Genomic DNA, 18,649 nt, shown 5'->3' on the forward strand with positions numbered 1-18,649 from the left:
TTGACCAACTAGAAGTTAGTTGGGGGTAATCAGTCTTACTTTTGGATATTCAATTAGACTAATATACTTTTTTATATAACTGACTTAAAAAGTTATGAACAGTCTTAAAGGGATAATTCACCCAAAAATGAAAAATGTGTCATCATTTACACATCCTCAAGTTGTTCCCAACCTGTAAAAGTTTCTTTCTTTTGTTGAACACAAAAGAAGATATTTTAAAGAATGTTGGTGACCAGACAGTTGATGGTAGCCTTTGAATTCTACAGTTTTTTTCCCCTATAATATTTTTTAACATAACTTCTTTACCTGAGAGTGAGAGTGGACTCGAATAACCGTGCAGAGTTGGCAAATCATTTACATAGATTACTTGCAAGTATGGAAAATCAGGAAAGATTTAATTTTCTGCATTTTATTTTCCCCAACTTGTTCAACGTTTTATGTGTGTGTGTGTGTGGGGGGGGGGGGGGGGTGGTATCATTAAAATGTCTAAAACTTATATGTATATATATGATATATATATATGCCATTGAACAAATATGCCACTGAATTGTTAATGTTTAGTTTAGGAAGATTAGGGTGGTGAATTGTGTTTGGGCATTAGGGTTAGGGTTTAGTCTCATTCTTAAGTTTTCGTTTTGGGATTGCAGAGTTTATTGTTTACACCTTTGCTAAATTAGAACGGGTGAAGGGGAAACTAAAGGGGAGAACAAATGGAGACTGTTTCAGGTCATGACCCTGCGTGAGATTCTCAAGAGTGTGAGAACACACAAACTCACTGCTGGTGTGTGTGTTTATTGGCTGTGTGAATGTTAGGACCCAAACATGTTGTTATGAGATTCCTCATGATGAGTCCTTGATGTTAACCATCACACAGTGCACTCCACTCAGGCACTTAAAAAACAATAACGGCATCGGAGGAGAATGAGAAGAGCCGAATGACTGCGTTCAGACACAAATAAAAACATTTCTTTGTTGTACCTTTCAAAGAATCATGTTTTTTGTTACCTAAAACTAAAAATAAGTTTTGTTATTTGAAATTGAAATAAAATAAATGATACATAGATTAAATATTGAACTTAAAATAGAAAAATGTAAATGTTGCATTGGAAACTAACTGAAATAAATAATAAGTAATTTCTAAAACTGAAATAAACTAAAGCTAAATAGAAATGTTGAAATGACAAAATCTAATAAGCATAATGAAAATACCAAAACTGCATCTAAAATGAAATTGAAAACTGAAAATATAAAATTAAAGGTAATTTAATATTATTAATGACAACTATTAATAAAAATGTCTTTCAAGTGACATTACAAAATTCCTGTGGTTTTTCTCAATGTAAACACATGCAAAAGTTACCAGGTTAGCTGCCTAGTTTTTTCAAAACAGGAAGATTGTATATAACTTTGCACAGAGATAAATAATTGATTTTATATGCTTATCTGTAAACATGTAAAAACTTGAACAATACTTTAACTGCTATAAAGCTTTGCTACATTGACCTACATTGTAAGCGGATTGCTGCAAACATGATTTTTGATTGTTTAAACAGAGGCATATTAATCAAAAATATTTTTCTTGAACTCAAATAACCCAAAACATCCTTTAGCGTGTTATTTTTGCAGATGTGTAATTTGACAGGAAGGACGTGAGGCAGCTACTGTCCATCATCACTTTCATAAACCAGATTGATTATGCTCTGATGTTACAGTAAAAAGGTCTTGTGTCATGGTTTTTGAATTATAACTTATACAGAGTTTGGCCTGCGAAACACATTCTATTTTTAATCGGGTATTTTTAGTGGGGGTTTTGTAGTCTATGTTGCAGGAGGAAATCGAGAAGATTTAAGTAAATATTTGGTCCTGTTTGGGTTTCTGTCTGCAGTCCAGAGTCCAGAGACATTACAGTTTCACTGAAGACAAAACATACTGTAGTTACATGTGAAGGTCAAAAACCTGCTACAGCATTGTGCTTAGTTTTGCTCATGTGGTCTACAACATTTTGTCAATTAACATATTCAGACTACCATCTAAATGGATTTGCCTCCAGTTTAGTTTTGTTTTTGTGTGTGTGTGTGTGTGTGTGTGTGTGTGTGTGTGTGTGTGTGTGTGTGTGTGTGTGTGTGTGTGTGTGTGTGTGTGTGTGTGTGTGTGTGTGTGTGTGTGTGTGTGTGTGTGTGTGTGTGTGTGTGTGTGTGGGTGGGTGTGGGTGGGTGTGTGTGGGTGTGTGTGTGTAGTGTCATTATTAATAATGTACATCTAAATGTTCCCTGTACTAATTTCCACTACCCCCGTCTGTACAGGTGTAAAGCTTGTTTCGTAACTTCTCTGTAATATCCTAAATCCTTTAAGTCACTGTTGTTGGTAAAGATCAAGAAATTCAGCTTTTTTGGTAATACGCAAAACAGCTTTTTTATTCTGTCCCTAACCTGCTTAAAGACGCCTAGTGACTGTCTGAGTAAGATTAAATGCTGAGTGTATGTTTGACCTGAATTCCTGTGTGTTTGTATAATCCCTGATTGAGCTGGATAAAAACAGGTTTCTTTAAGGAGATCAACTCATATATGTACCTGTGTGTGTACACAAATAACTGGGAAAAAACTTTATTTACTTAGAAATTAATAAGGAATAAAGTCATATCAATAATGATAACGAAAGATTTCCTCAGCAAGCATGCAATGTAATGTGTAAACCCAAATGTCAGTTGTTTTTTTTGTCAGCAATGGTAATAATAACTAGGTTTTTACATTTTCTCAAACCATGAGTAAGAGTGTTGCGGGTGATTGGTTGACCCACGTATGAATAATGATGATGTTATTTTATTATAATTGCTGCTATTTTAGCATGATCTGTTCTACAGAACACCATCTTTATTTACACTGCTTACAGAGATAATCATCTGAAAGATTTTAACTGGAAAAGCCTCTAGGCCTATACCAGCAGCTGAGAAATTGAGTGATCTTACCCAATAAATAAATAAATATAATTGTAAGTAATCTAGGAGCTTTATACAGCTTTTTACAGCGGATGCTGCTGAAAACACGGTGAGTCTGTCCCTCAAAGCCTCGATTTCAAACCTGTTATGGTGCTACCCATAAGCTCTATTGTAGGCCAGGTTTTGCTGGTTTTGCTCCAGCCCTATCAAACACACCAGACCAAACTAATTAAGGTCAACCTTTGGTAAAGGTTGGAGCTAAAATCTGCAGGAAAGAGAACCTCGAGGGCCCCTGGCCTAATCACTTTATTTTCAATGCACAATCGAAGACAGAAAGGACTTGGCACAATTAAGCTATAATTGTGGATGTGCAAAACTTAAGATTTTTCAGGCCATAGATAACTAGAGGAATAAATCTACTACAAACCAACTTTTTATTACGATAATAAATTAAAGTAATACAAAAACACAAACAATTTGCAACATCAAGCAGCATAAAGCGCTGTAAAAAATGGCCGCACCCGCCCTTAAAGTTGCGATGAAACGGAAGAAGTGACAGACCCACGGTGATAGCCCTACATCTGAGTGAAACCGAATAAAAAACGAAAAAATGTTGGGTGGGCAGTTGCTTGGTTCTACACATCGGTTGTTGATTGGATGTTGATCAAAAATGAACGCAAGCTTACAGGGGCAGAATAGAATTTGTTCAGACAGAGCAGCGCTATGACATAGAGGCTGTGAGGGATAGACTTACCGTGTTTTCGTTGGCATCCGCTGTAAAAAAGCTCTATAAAGCTCTAGTAAAATTGCAACAGCAAAAATATTGTGGAGCATGGCAGAAAGTTTTGACACAGATCGACAAGAGTTCGAATCCGCGTTTTAACGAACTCGCTCTACTCCCTTTTCCAATTAGGCTACATATATCAGATCGGAAAGGCATTTATCTTAAATGAAAATGAAGAAAATATTCGAAAAGTGGAAATAAAGTGTCTAACGTGTGTAGGGTTATGGCTAGGAGGTGTATAGGGAGGGCTTTATTGTCCGAATAAGGTGGCATCCATTTAATAATTTTAATAAATATAATCATTTACACTCTTGCATACCGTTTGATGTGCAACAACACTGAGGTGCAAATAGTATCTGACACTATTTAAGTATAAATTCCATCTAACTACTATTTACACATAGGCTATTGCAAAGATATAAAAATACTGCTATTTTTACATTGTGTAAAATCTATCGCTATTTGTATACTTATTTTAAATAGTGTATATCACTGCTAGAATGCTGCTAATTGACCAGTGAAAGGTGTATGGGATGACACAGCATGCTGATACACACTGGTGCTGCTCTCTCCCCCAGTGGTTCCATTCTCAGGAAGAACAGTGAAACCTTAGAGGAGAACAGCATTGTTTTCTCTCAAACAATCAAGACTTTTAGAGCCTACAACAGTTTACTCATTCTTCACAAACAGCCTCAGTGCAGAACACTTTTCATGTTTAGTGTTGGTCAGTGCTTGCCCTTCCAGCAGCTCTAGCAATGTGAAGGCAAAGTCAAGTCATGTCCTTAGCGCCACCGTGACACAGCTGATTTGACAAAACAAGACCAGGACAAGACCCCAGATGGGGTACAAAATCAGGCCTAGATATAGGAAGCTCTAAGGAAACCACTTCCTTTTCCAGTATTTCCTCCCTTTCTGTGCTTAAATGCGATAAGATTAAATCTAACACGTTCCATTTGTAGTTAACTATATAAGACACATTAGAAAAATACTAAGGTGTTTATTAATCTTACTTAACGTTGATTTCAACCTTTACTAATACATTATTATCTGCTGTTAGCTAGCATGAACTAACAATTAACAATTGTATCAACAAAGATGAAAAAATGTTGTAACAGATGCATAGCTCATTAATGTTAGTTAACTAATAGGACTTTATTGTGAAGTGTAACCATTAAATTAAACCTGCTTCAGTTTTCGTTTAACAGATTAATAATCTATTCAGCCAGAATAATCTATTTTAAAAACATCATAACACAACTTTTAATGCCTCTGAGCTCAGACCGTATCCAGGCAGAGCAAAAAGATAAATACATCCAGATGTTCTTGCCGTTTGTAACTGGAGACCACTGGACCTAAACAGATCATTCAGATCCATAACATACAGGGCCAAAACTTAAACTTTAACCTTCACAGCTTTATATTTGCAGGATGCATTTGCTTCGGTTTCTTTTTTTTTTAGCATATGTATGGCATTAGATGCATCTTTAAAAAAATTCCAACACAGGCTCATTGGAAAAACATGACATAAGGAGCTCAAAGTCTCAGAAAAAGCTAAAATTGCATGGTTGCTTCAGCAAGTGCATTTTTATGTCACGTTTACTTTTATTAACACTATTCAGTGTTTAGTATGGAAGCTTCTTTCCGCCACAGAAAAAAACATTGTAAAAGGTAATAACGACTTTTTATCTCACAATTGCCAGTTTACATCTCATATAAACTCCCAATTAGGCTATGTGTAATAAAGTGAGAATTGCGAGATATAAACTTCCAATTGCGAGAAATAAATTGAGAATTGCGAGATATAAAATCCATAAAAGTGTAATATATAACAAAAAGTCCAAGATATAAAAGTCCAATTTTGACAAAAAATTCACATTCATCTGTTATAAGAGCAGGGTTGAAAATTCCCACAACAACACATGCAAAAGTCTTTCATGCATTGCAAAATATCTTTGTTTGTCTAGTGTGTGTGTGTGTGTGTGTGTGTGTGTGTGTGTGTGTGTGTGTGTGTGTGTGTGTGTGTGTGTGTGTGTGTGTGTGTGTGTGTGTGTGTGTGTGTGTGTGTAATCATATGTTCCCTAGCAGCACATAGGCTACAATGCCGCAGTCAGAAGAAAATCACTGCATTTTTAGTCGTTCTTTTATTTCAAACTGTGTGTTTGTATATATATGTGAGAGAGAGTGTGTGTGTATTGTGAGGCCTCCTCAGGAAATGGGTTTGGGTGGAGTTGTAATATGGGGTTGGAGAGACAGAAAAGTTTCTAAATTAGGCAGTCAAAAGCACAATGTCTCTATCGCTCCTTAGCGGTAAACAGCCTGTATAGAGAGGAACCACATTAAGACATAAAATGAAATAAGGTCATAGAGTTATATAAATAAACATCATTAAGATATGATCTAGTTCAGAATTCTAGATATAAATCATGATTTTCCTCAACAAACAGCGTGATTTTAGGTGTTATTCATTTCCAAATGACGCAGGACAGATTTAAATTCCTTACCATATTAGAGTATTAGATTGCAATCACAACAATTTATTTTGTCTGATCACCCCTCTATGTGAATGCCATGGCAACCAGAATTACCAAAGAATTAGAAAGACTGCCATGTGCATACCAGCACACCATAACTCATAAACACGAATGTTCAGAAATGAACTTGAATCAGTGAAGTATAATCATTGTAATCTCCGGACTCTCAGTCTCTGATTATTTGTAATGATTGTGCAGTCTGATAGTTTGAGTGGTCCCATGTTGTGGTCTGTCATGCATTTGGGACTGAAAATGTGTGTTTTTAGGTACAAGCTCATGTGGAAATAAATCAGACAGAACCACATTCCAACCAGGAACATTACGACTGCACCTGCTGGCCAAATCTCTGTCCTCCTGCAAAACTCTAGTTTCACACACAGAATTGCAGAGCTGGTTTGCTTTTGACTGTAGATTGGGATTCTAAAAGCAAACGGAACATGGACTAAAATAATACTTATTTCTTTCCCTTCAGAGTCCCATGATGTCTTTGAGCTGTCCTGTGTTGCTCTGTGCGGCAGCGGAGCGTGCTGAGAATTACAGTAATTACCTCTAATGACAGTCAGCTCGGAACCAGGACCTTCCCTGTAAACAACATGCATGATTCTCTCTGAAGCCTCAAGTTCAGCCTGAGTTCTACTTTTAGTGTCTCAGTTTTTCTATCTTTGTGATAAACCTGAATGGATGAAATTACTCTGTCTTGAGGTTAAAGCATACTTTTTTTTTGTGCATGATTAGAAATCAGGTGTCATTTATAATATGAATTATTTTCTGCTTTATTTTATGTATTAATTTTAATAATATTTATATACACCAAAATAGTATAACATTTTTAGATTTAAATCCTCATGACTGTAACTATAGATTTTCTGCAATAGAAAACATTTTGCTGCTATATTTTTGCATCACATTTGTATAATTACAAACTATATTCGATTACAATTATTAGAAGTTTGTCTTTAAAATAAAAAAATTAATTAATGATATTAATTTGCACACTTTTTTACAAGACTTTTTTTTTTTTAAACATCGTTCAAAGGTTTGCAGTTGGTAAAAGCAGTAATATTGTGAAATAATCTTACAATTTAAAATAACTGTTTTTCAATTTAACTCATCCTTCCCTCTGGTCATTTTGACTAAAACATTTTTTTTTTAATTGAGTCTCCAAGGGTCCAAGGTCTTTTGTTGCACTTGAACCACGAATACACTAAACAAATTAATGGATTCGAGGAGTTTTGTGGTTTAAATTAAAAAAAGTAACAAATCATTCCCTCGCGGGTCAATTTGACCCCCTAATAAATGGAATGCGAGGAATGCTTTAGTAGGCCTACACGTAGAAAAATCGACAAATATTCAAACTTAACCACTAAACCAATCTACATGTAACGTGTATCTAAATGCATACTAAAGAAATTACTTTAGGACCCAGCGGAACGGCTTATTTGCTCCATCTCTAGAGCTAGAAGGCCATCTAGTGGCAAGAGTCCTGGATTATTTTATAGGTTTTTTTTTTCCACATGAGGTCGGCAAACAATAATTTGATGAAAAATCATTCTAATATGTTGATTTTATGCTCAAGAAAGATTTCTGATTATTATAAATGTTGAAAACAGTTGTGCTGCTTTTAATATTTGTGAAAACATTGAATTTTTTTTCAGGATTTCTTGATAAATAAAAGGTTCGAAAGAACAGCATTTATTTGAAACAAAATCTTTTGTAACATTTTAAATATATTTACTGTCACTTTTGTTCAATTTAATGCATCCTTGCTGAATAAAAGTAGGCCTAAATATTTCTTTAAAAAAGTCTTACTGACGGCAAACTTTTGAACAGTAAGAAAAAATAATATTGTCTGATTTTATGCTGTGCTAATGATGCATTCTCATCTCTCTCTGCTAATTCCTTTAACCAATGCAATATGCAGCACTATCTAATGTTTTCATTTAACACTGCTTGATCTGGCTGTGATGCCACTTTTTTTATTTTCACAATACTGAGACCAGTGCCTTGACTCTGGCAGATTATGAGTGAACGACAGCAGTTTGTTGTGTCAACATCAAGTCTTCATATTTTGTTGATGTAGTAACATTATCTGAGGCCGTCACATACCGTGCACTGTTTGAGGGTAGTGTTTGGTTTCACAGTCACATGAATGAAACGTTAGACTTCTTGCACCTTCAAAGAAAACTATTTTACATGTTATCATTGGATTTCAAGGTTGTGCCATTGATGTTAAGATTGGGCACATCCTGCATGTGAATCTAAAAAAAAAAAAAAAGTGGAGCAACATAATCAAAGTAGAACATCTGAAAAGGAGGTTAGCATATCCCTGAGGACAGGAGAGGAGGATGGCAGAGACAGAGAACTCTTCTTTTGTGTGTGTGAACGACTTTCAATATCAGACAATGTCATTGGTTATAGGCACAAGTTAATGGCAAAGACAGCCTCCAGCAAAGCGTGTACGTGACAAAGAATACTTCTTTCGAATTTCCTCATCATTGAACAACATGCATAACACAAACTGACAGGTTGGGAAAAACAAGACACTTCCATGGAATATTATATTTAAGTGTGGGATTTCACATGTGTGGAAAGAACAAAACAATATTAAATCCTATAAATATTTAACCAGTATTAATTTATTTGATGATTATACTATTCAGCGTGTGTGTGTGTGTGTGTGTGTGTGTGTGCGTGTGTGTGCGTGTGTGTGCGTGTGTGTGTGTGTGTGTGTGTGTGTGTGTGTGTGTGTGTGTGTTTGTATTTTTGGTCCCCTTATAAAAAAACAGCTTATAAGTCTTAATAAGTGATGTTTTTTTTTTTTGAAAATGTAAAAATGCAGAACGTTTTCTGTAATGAGTAGGTTTAGGGGTAGGGGATGGAATACACACACACACACACACACACACACACACACACACACACACACACACACACACACACACACACACACACACACACACACACACACACACACACCCACACACACACACACAATAAATACTTAGAACATGTAACAGATTTATAAAACCAAGAAATCTCCAAACAGTCAGGATCATGTGTATTCTGGCTTAAACAAGTACCAGATGCATGTACAGAAGATGTGAAAACCATTTCCAGCAGTAGCAGCAGTTTTCTGGAACAGTGAAGGTGTGTGTCTGTAAGACAAGAAAAGAGAAAGAAGTTTCCAGATGTCAGTTCTGGATCAGTGAGCATGTGCCATCCAGTTCTGATGAACACACACTGCGACTGGAGAGTTCCTGCTGAATAGCCAACTTTCCAGAAATTAGTTGAGTGGTGTATCAGTCATATCCGTTCAATAAAATTGGCAACTTGTAGGTTAAATTGTAGGAAATATCTAAAATATCATGAAATAAATGGTTGTTTTGCCACACATATTTCTGGCATGGATTGGAACAAGCTCTTCAGAGAGATGACACAAAAGGGCTTCAATCCATTTGTGTGGTTTTCAGTACAACAAATAAACTCACAAGAATTTTGAGTTGTGCAGTGAAGCTCGCTGAGGAGGCCATGGCAGAGAGTTTCTTAGCTCTAGGTCATTATGAGTGAAACCTTAAAAAATACTGCCCTCTAGAGATTCAAATGCATTTTACATATTTTCCAATGTGCAAGCATATGGTGAATATTATGCGTGTTAGAGCAGTGATTCTCAATCTTTTTGACTCCAAGGTCCCTCTTTGTCCGAGACTTTTTTCAAAGGGCCCCCTATATAAGCTGATATGTGGCACTTCTGCTGTATTAAAACAAAAATATGATGTCAGTTTTGTGTTGTACGTCTTTATTTTTAGTGTTTTTTAAATCATTTTAATTAAGATTATGTAAATCTTAAAGACTTGTTGTTGGGACAGTTCACCCAAAAATGAAAATTCTGTCATTCGTTATGAGGGTGAGAAATTATTGACAAAATTTTAATTATTGTTTGAATTCTCATGTCATTCCAAACCCGTAAAACTTTCGTTCATCTTCGGAACACAAATGTTTTTGATGAAATCTGAGCGCTTTCTGTCCCTCCATTGACAGCTACGCAACTACCACTTTGACGCTTCAAAAAGTTCATAAAGAGATCATAACTAATCCATTTGAATTGAGCAGTTTAGCCCAAATTTTATGAAGAGAATCAATCGCTTTATTTGATGAATACATTTAATTTAGTATTTTATTCACATTTAAACATTGACATACAGAACTCAACCAAGCTGCGTAACACGACAACAACCCTCTGTGGTTCTCGCACATCAAACAACATGCTTGAGCCTCCTTTTACCACAACTTATGTGCTTATGAGCTCTCAGATTTCATCAAAACAGATTTTGTGTTCAAAGATAAACGAAAGTCTCACGGGTTTGGAATGACATGGTTGAGTAATTAATGACAGAATTTTCATTTTTTTGAACTATCTCTTTACTGGCTTCACAACCAAATCTCACACACATTAATATACAGCCTAGTAGCCGCCAAAACGTATTTTGACACTTTTTTGACTAAATTTTTATTGCAATGTTGCAATGCTTTGCGAAGCAAATTTTTATATCATTTTCTCAGAAAAAAAATACAGATGGAATTCTGATGAACAGACAGAATAGTGATTTTTTAGTTTTTTTTTCACTTTTTGGGATTTGGTTTTTTTTAAGGACTTTTAGTTTGTTACCAATATTTCCTGTTTTCTTCCTTTTGTTAATGTCTAAGCTGTTTGTTCTGAGTAAATTTTCTTGTGTATTTAGGTCCTTCAGTTCACTCTGTTCGTTGCCTTGTGTTGACTGTAGTTTACAGACTGTTGCGTTTAACTTCATTTTCATTCTAGTTTTGTACTTAATTCCTTTGTTTGATTTAATAAATGTAAGCTGGAAATAGATCCTCTAAGCCGCTCACCTTATCATCATAACATGACAAAAATACTTTTTCGTCCTCATTTTGAAAAGTATACCGTTTCATAATTAAAAACCTAACAAACTTCTCTTTTTAAAGTGCTTGTGCTATCTTCCTCTAATTATTAAATAATAATATTTTGTTTTCTAATGCAATCATATACATTTAGCTACTGTACAAAACTTTAGAGCCAGTAAGATTTTTTTTAAAGATATTAATACTTCAATTCAGCAAGGATGCATTAAATTGATCAAATCTTTGATTAAAAATTTTTAATCTAATTTTTTTTCTATATTTTCCAACAAATAAATGCAGCATTGGTGAGCATACGAGACTTCAAAAACGTCTTTTTGAACATCATTGTACATATGCATCACTAAATGTGAAGTGAAATGCAAAACCATAAAATAAAGGCCAACAAATTTGCATTTTCTGTGAAATCACACAGCACATCAGCTTTAGACTGTTTATTAACAGTGCTGATTTACAGTCTCAAATACAGAAACATTCCAAAACACCTCTCTCTCTCTCTCTCACACACACACACACACACTTAAAGCAATAAAGTTGTGAATGCAGACATTCACACGTTAGAATCGTTCTGCTGTGGACAATTAAGCAGAATATTTTGAGAAGTACTTTAATTCTAGTGGATCAGTCAAGGGTCAGAGGTCAAAGTATAGTAACGTAAATATAATAAGAACTAATTGGAAGACCAAGATACAATCCAAATACACATCCTAAAATCCACTGTTACATAAAAACACCTAAAAGAGAACATGATACACCAGTTCAAATGAATCGGATACTGTATGCCTATGTGTTATTCAACAAAAAAGGAAAGGTGGAAGGTAAAATGAATGAAACTTGTATAAAGTAAAATATAAGAACACAAATGTCTATGGGACAACTATTAAAAATGTCTTTTGGTGTCAAATAATAATATCACACACAGACACACACACAGACACAGACACACACACACAAATAAGTGTTAATTCAGGCATGTCCCAAAGCTTCAATAACACAAAAACCAAACACAAAAAATATGAATCTGATCTCTATTTGGAAGAAAAAACATTTAAAACAGCAAACTGAACATTCCAACTTTATATAACAGGCATCCAAAAAGCTCAAATAATAAAATATTTACAAAGTAAAGCACGAACCCTTTCATATTCCCAAAAGCCTAATTTCACAGTGAGGTTGTTGTTTGATCTTGGTTATTTGCTCAGTATTTGTAAGGGGAATAGTGCAGCTGTGTGTCGTGAAATTCCTTGAAGTAGGTGCTTATATTCCTCTAACACAGTGCTTCTCAAAACTGTCATCTGACACACCTGATTCAACTCATTTCATTAGTAGAGACTTGTAGACTTAAATGGGGTGTTACTGATAAAAAATGTGCGGTGGTGGGTGACCAGGACAGCTTTGAGAAGCACTGCACAAACACACACACACACACACACACACACACTGTGTGCACATAATGCATAGCAAGGGGTGTAATAATTAAAACTGGACAGGTGGAAAAGAGAAAACGCAAACCTGCGGCAAGATAGAGAGAAAAGCACAACCACATCAATCTTTCAGAAGGGAGCTATGACATCATATGTGATATCATCAAGCTCAATGAGCGCTGCTATGGCAGCACGTGAGGGCATTGCCGTTGCGATGTGGTTTGTATAGCGATTTTGTGCACAGTGAGGCAGTTCCTCTCCAGTCCTCTAGGTGTCCTCCTCCAGCACACCCAAACCTCTTCTTCTGACAGCCTCGGCTCCGCCCACCGGCTGCCACTCTTCAGTCTTTCCCCCGTACTCATCTTCATCATCCTCTTCCTCTCCATCTGCTTCCTGCTCATCTTCAGATTGCTGCAGGAGACGCACCTGCCCCGCAAGCAGTTTCCCTACAGAAACATTCAGGAGTCCACAATTACACAATATCGTCTTTGCTTTTTATACTATGTTAAGTTTTAATCAATCTCTGTTATGTTAGAAGTTCCCGTAGTCAACCAGGTGTAGGTTCATTTAAAACATTCACACTTACTGTGGTGATAATCTGGTGTAAGCCGTCGTGATGGGAACACAAAATCTGCGACGAAAACCAGCACCTGAGAGAGGAAATAACATGAAATCAGGGAGACGTGACTGACAATTGATTCCTTGGAACGTTAACATGTTCTAAGCTAATGATTCAAAATTCCAATAAGCTTTTCACTACTTAATGTACGTTTACACGACATACTAAAAATGTAAAAGTTGTTCCTTTGCGTTTTTTTTGCAATGTTCACACGGATCCGCGAAAACAAAAACTTGCAATTTGAAACCCATTTTCAAGTTTGCGTTTTCAGACCACCAAAACGCTGTTGTTGTGTAATTGAAAGTTCAAAATACATAAAAAGTTTTAAACCGTGTAAATGGCCCCTTAGAAATTTCTCTTAAATCATCCTTGATTTTGTATGAATGAGCTTTTGGCAGTGCATTCTGGGATTTTCCACTCCAAAAAATACTCTTGGAACATATCTGGGGTCAATATGATTTTTTAATAAGATATTATTACTTTAATTCAGCAAGGATGCATTAAATTCATCAAAGGTGACAGAAAAGACATTTATAATGTTAAAAAACAAATCCATTTCAAAATCTGTTCTTTGAAGCTTTCTATTCATCAAAGAATCCTGAAAGGATGTATCAAGGTTTCCACAAAAATATTAATCAGCATAACTGTTTTCAACATTGATAATAAGAAATGTTTCTTGAGCCCCAAAATCAGCATATTAGAATGATTTTTGAAGGATTATGTGACACTGAATACTTGAGTAATGATGCTAAAAATTCAGCTTTGCCATCAAAGAAATAAACTAGATTTTAAAATACACTAAAGTAGAACATTTTAAATTGTTATAATATTTACAATATCACTTTTTACTGCATTTAAAATAAAATAAATGCAGCCTGGTTGAGAATAAAAGACTGAGCAGTGAGCATAAGAAAATACAAGGTAGTTTAGTTTAGTGTATTTGTGTACACTCACCAATCCAAGAGTCAATCCTGAGATGAGTGTTGCCAGAGCAAATATCCCATACGAGCCCCAAACCGGGACGCCCAGCTGCTCCGTTAAGTAATTATGGCAATGCTGAAACACAATGTTAAAAGATCATTTAAATCACTGCATGAAAAAATCCAAGAGCAGATTATAAATCTCTCAGGTATTCATTACAAAATCATTATAACCATTAAAGCTGCAGTCCGTAGTTTTTTCTACCGCAGGTGTGGATACTGTCATTCGGAATCACAGATTCTACTTTTTGGAAGTACTTCCAGTTTATTATAAGTATTTTCACTGGAAAATGTCATCCGAACAAGTAACATCCACTTTTGTTCTGACCAACTAAGGGAAAAAAAGCATTGCAGTAAATCGCGCTGATTAAATCTAACGATCGCTTATATCACGTCAAACCGTGCAAATTATACTTGTTCTCAAATTGTTAATGTTAACAACATCAGTATTGCGTGACTACATTTAATGCCCTTCAGATATTTATCCTTGATTTCTTTAAATAAGCTTTAAATAAGTTTATTTTCCACTGGCTTCAAATTATGCTTACAAAAAGCTCATGCAATAAAATAATTTGAACCAAATCACATTTCAAATTGCATTTTTTGTTTATTTTTTAAGTAGCTTTGTCATATACAGGATAATGTAGTCTGGCAATTGTTATTGGAAAAACAGAACAACCCATGGCACTGCTCCCTTTTACCTAAACTCATCACTTCAGACTTATGTGCCATCCAGAAACTTGCGCTCTGCAAGCGAATGTCGTCTTGTGGTACCATCTCAAAGAGGCACAAAATCTCTTTCTCGGACCTTTACCATGACTGTTCCCTGTTGGTGGAATGATCTGCCTAACTCAACCAGAGCTTCTGAGTCAGTAGCCCCTTTCAAGAAACTGCTGAAGACGCATCTTTTTCGGCAGCACTTGACCCAGTAATACTAACACTTTCTCTTCTCTTCTATTTTTATTTATAAAAAGAAAACAAAATGGACTGCGTTAGATTAAACTGAGAGGGGTCATATAACTTTCACATTGTTTTCCTACTGTTAGTTTAACTGCTTCTATTGTTCTCATTTGTAAGTCGCTTTGGATAAAAGTGTCTGCTAAATGAATAAATGTAAAAAAAAACTGTTGCTGGTTCCTTCACCATTAGCTTGACCCATAAATTATTTGTGCATGCAAGTTGTAACTCTTAAATTATTTACAAAATTGCTAAGAAAATAATACAGTTAAATACACAGGTCAGAGAGGAATGCAGTTTAATATTAAAAAACATACACACTCACCCTGATGAACATGGATAACTTAAAGAGGGCAGACATTGCGTTCATCCTACAAAAAATAAATATCAGTCAAAGACATTTTATCAAATCAACTGTAAAAATAGTCCAACAGCTGTACATTTATAGTGCGCTGCCTTATGAGTTTTAAGTTTTACATTAACCACAGGCTGTGGGTTCTCTGATCTCCGTTTTCTGGAGACTTTGCCAGACTTAACCAGAGCCCTTTGCATTATTACAGAATTTGAAACCACCCACACACACTACAAAGACTCACAGGAAGGAAGAGGGGCCGAACCAGGAAGAGACCGGCTCTATGCTCTGCCATTTCTTCTCATCAATGAAGCTCAGGAAGTCCTCTTTAGATCGGGCTCCTTGATATCTCCGAAATACACCATCTTTACAGCTGCAACACACACACACACAGCCATATTTAACCGACTTTAAACTGAGTTTACACCCAACACACAGGGACCGTGCAGATGACTGAAAACAAAACAATTGCTGGTGTCTATCTACCTATCTCTATACAACTGTTCAAAATATCTATACAACTGTTCAATATTTTGGTGTCAGAAAGACTTTTTAAAAATATTTATATTTTATTCAGCAAGGACACATTAAATTGATCAAAAAATGACATCAATAATTTCTATTTCAAATAAATGTTGTTCTTCAAACTTTCTATTCATCAAACAATCCTGAAAAAAATGTATCACGGCTTCCACAAAAGATTTACAGCTGCTCTTTTCAACATTGATAATAATAAGAAACTTGAGATCTCCAAATCAGCATATTAGAATGATTTCTGAAGGATCATGTGACACTGAAGACTGGAATATTGATGCTGAAAATTCAGCTTTGCCATCACAGGAATAAAGAAAACTGTCATTTTAAATTGTAATAATTTTTCACGATTTAACTATTTTTTACTGTATTTTTCATTTAATAAATGCAACTATGGTAAATCTATCTATCACCCACCAATTAATTAACTTCTAAAGACAGGGTTAAATGTGTGTAAATGGAATGAAACTCACTGGTAGATAGTTGGGAGAGCTGTGATGATAAACCTCCCACTCAAACCTGCAGAACAGAGAAGAGAGAGAGAGAGAGAGAGAGAGAGAGAGAGAGAGAGAGAGAGAGAGAGAGAGAGAGAGAGAGAGAGAGAGAGAGAGAAAGAGAGAGAGAGAAAGAGAGAGAGAGAGAGAGAGAGAGAGAGAGAAGAGAGAGAAAGAGAGAGAAAGAGAGAGAAAGAGAGAGAGAGAAAGAGAGAGAGAAAGAGAAAATGGATTGAGACTCATAAGGACAGGAGATCAGGTGAGCAGTGAAGCCAGATGTGAGGAGATAACAGCATACCCGGCTGCTCTGTGACGTCCACTTCGGCAATGCTCACTCCCATATCTTCTCCCCATTCTGCAAACTCATTCCACACGGGTTGGAGCTGCTGGCAGGCCGGACACCACGGAGCAAAGCTGCAGTAGACAGACAAACCTTTAATCCAATAACACAATCCCAGCCAGAGGAGACACAAAGACACTGAGGCTCATTTGTTTTCCATGGGATCTATTTAACTACAATCCTCTTGTTCGATGGCTCTAGCAGGAGGAAGGGTGCTGTGCAGGGGAAAAAAGACTGTTTCAACTTTTTTTGTGTGTGTGTGTTTTTTGGAAGGCAAAGCATAAAAAGGATAGTGAAATTTCTGACATAATTTACTCACTATCATGTTTTTCCAAAGCTGTATGACTTTCTTCTGTGGAATATATAGGAGATGTTATGCAGAATGACAGCCTCAGTCACCATTCAGTTTCTTTGCATCCGTTTTACATACAATTAAAGTGAACGGTGACTGAGGTTATCATTCTGTCTAATATGTCCTTTTTCTTCTTCATAGAAGGAAGAAAATCATATGAGGTTGGATCAACATGAGGCTGATTAAATGATTAACTTACATCCCTTTGATTTTGGCAAACTCTTTAACTTCAAAACCACAGAACTTCCTCAAACCTGAGCCCAGTACAAGAACACGACAGTAAAAAAATAATGAAATAATCTGTTAATTATTGTTGTGTAATTATTATCATGTGTAACACTGGTAATGGTAATGCAAAAATAAACACACGCTTTTTTTTGCACAATTCAATCTAATAACTCACAACTCGATCATCCATTCTCCAGTCAGGATTTCCTCCCAGTTTCCATCTGTGATTTCTCTTAATTTACCCGGCTTGGCCGATACGGGCTGCAGCATCACACATGTTGCGATAAGCGCAGAAAACACACACGCGCCGGCTGTCATCTCCCTGACTCTGCTTGTGTATGTGCACGCCATGTTTCAGCGCCCACTGCTTCCCTTCCGCTTCCGCCTCCACTCCCACGTGCTGTAAATGGGCGGGGTAAAGTCATTTACGTCATGACGCACAGCGTTCGAAAAGGTTTAAAACTATTTTTTTTTACAGTCTATGGTTTACAACATAATTGAACCCACTTCCAGACACTTTAGTAATATCGTATATACTCACATCGTATATATGGCCCTTTGTATTTATAATAAAGTTATTCCATGAAAATACTGTACTGTTTGATAATTCCATAAAAAATATTGTTCTGTTTTTCTTGTGTCATCTGCTATTAGGTGTTTTTCTACCTTAAAAAATAAAATAAAATTTACTATAAAAATATTCTATTAATGTGTATATATATATATATATATATATATATATATAAAAAATATATATATATATATATGTATATATATATACATATATATATATATATATATATAGTATTTACACTATTATTATTTAATGCATTTAACACAAAATACACTTAAAAATTAAATTATATATATATATATATATATATATATATATGTATATTAGTGGAAAATGTGTATAATGTTTATATATAGGCCCTATATATATATATATATATATATATATATATATATATATATATATATATATATATATATTAGTGGAAAATACTAATAATTCATTTTATTTTTAAGTACTTATTTTGTATTAGATTAGATAGTGTATTTTCTATTATATTTGGATGCAATTAAATAATTATTTTAATTTACATATCATTTATATATGTCATTTGAAGTTTAAGATCAAAAGTTGTCAACTTGTAACGTATTATTGGCAACAAATAACATATCCGACTGTTAGATAAAAT

At 35.2% G+C, this 18,649-nt stretch overlaps 1 protein-coding gene across 1 annotated transcript; it reads right to left on the minus strand.

Moving 5' to 3' along the window:
- Window positions 1-11,556: 11,556 nt before the first annotated feature.
- tmx1 (thioredoxin-related transmembrane protein 1) lies at window positions 11,557-17,855 on the minus strand. Its single transcript, XM_077236499.1, has 8 exons — window positions 17,623-17,855; window positions 16,826-16,941; window positions 16,507-16,552; window positions 15,744-15,872; window positions 15,473-15,518; window positions 14,165-14,266; window positions 13,178-13,241; window positions 11,557-13,037 (listed from the first exon to the last, which is right to left on the minus strand). Exons 1-8 carry the CDS (start codon window positions 17,796-17,798, stop codon window positions 12,859-12,861), a joined length of 858 nt encoding a protein of 285 aa, XP_077092614.1. The 5' UTR covers window positions 17,799-17,855; the 3' UTR covers window positions 11,557-12,858.
- Window positions 17,856-18,649: the final 794 nt, after the last annotated feature.

The sequence above is a fragment of the Siphateles boraxobius genome, unplaced genomic scaffold (genome assembly GCF_051911475.1).
Source record: "Siphateles boraxobius isolate OS27281-9 unplaced genomic scaffold, OSU_SipBor_1 20, whole genome shotgun sequence".
NCBI classification, from domain to species: Eukaryota; Metazoa; Chordata; class Actinopteri; order Cypriniformes; family Leuciscidae; genus Siphateles; species Siphateles boraxobius.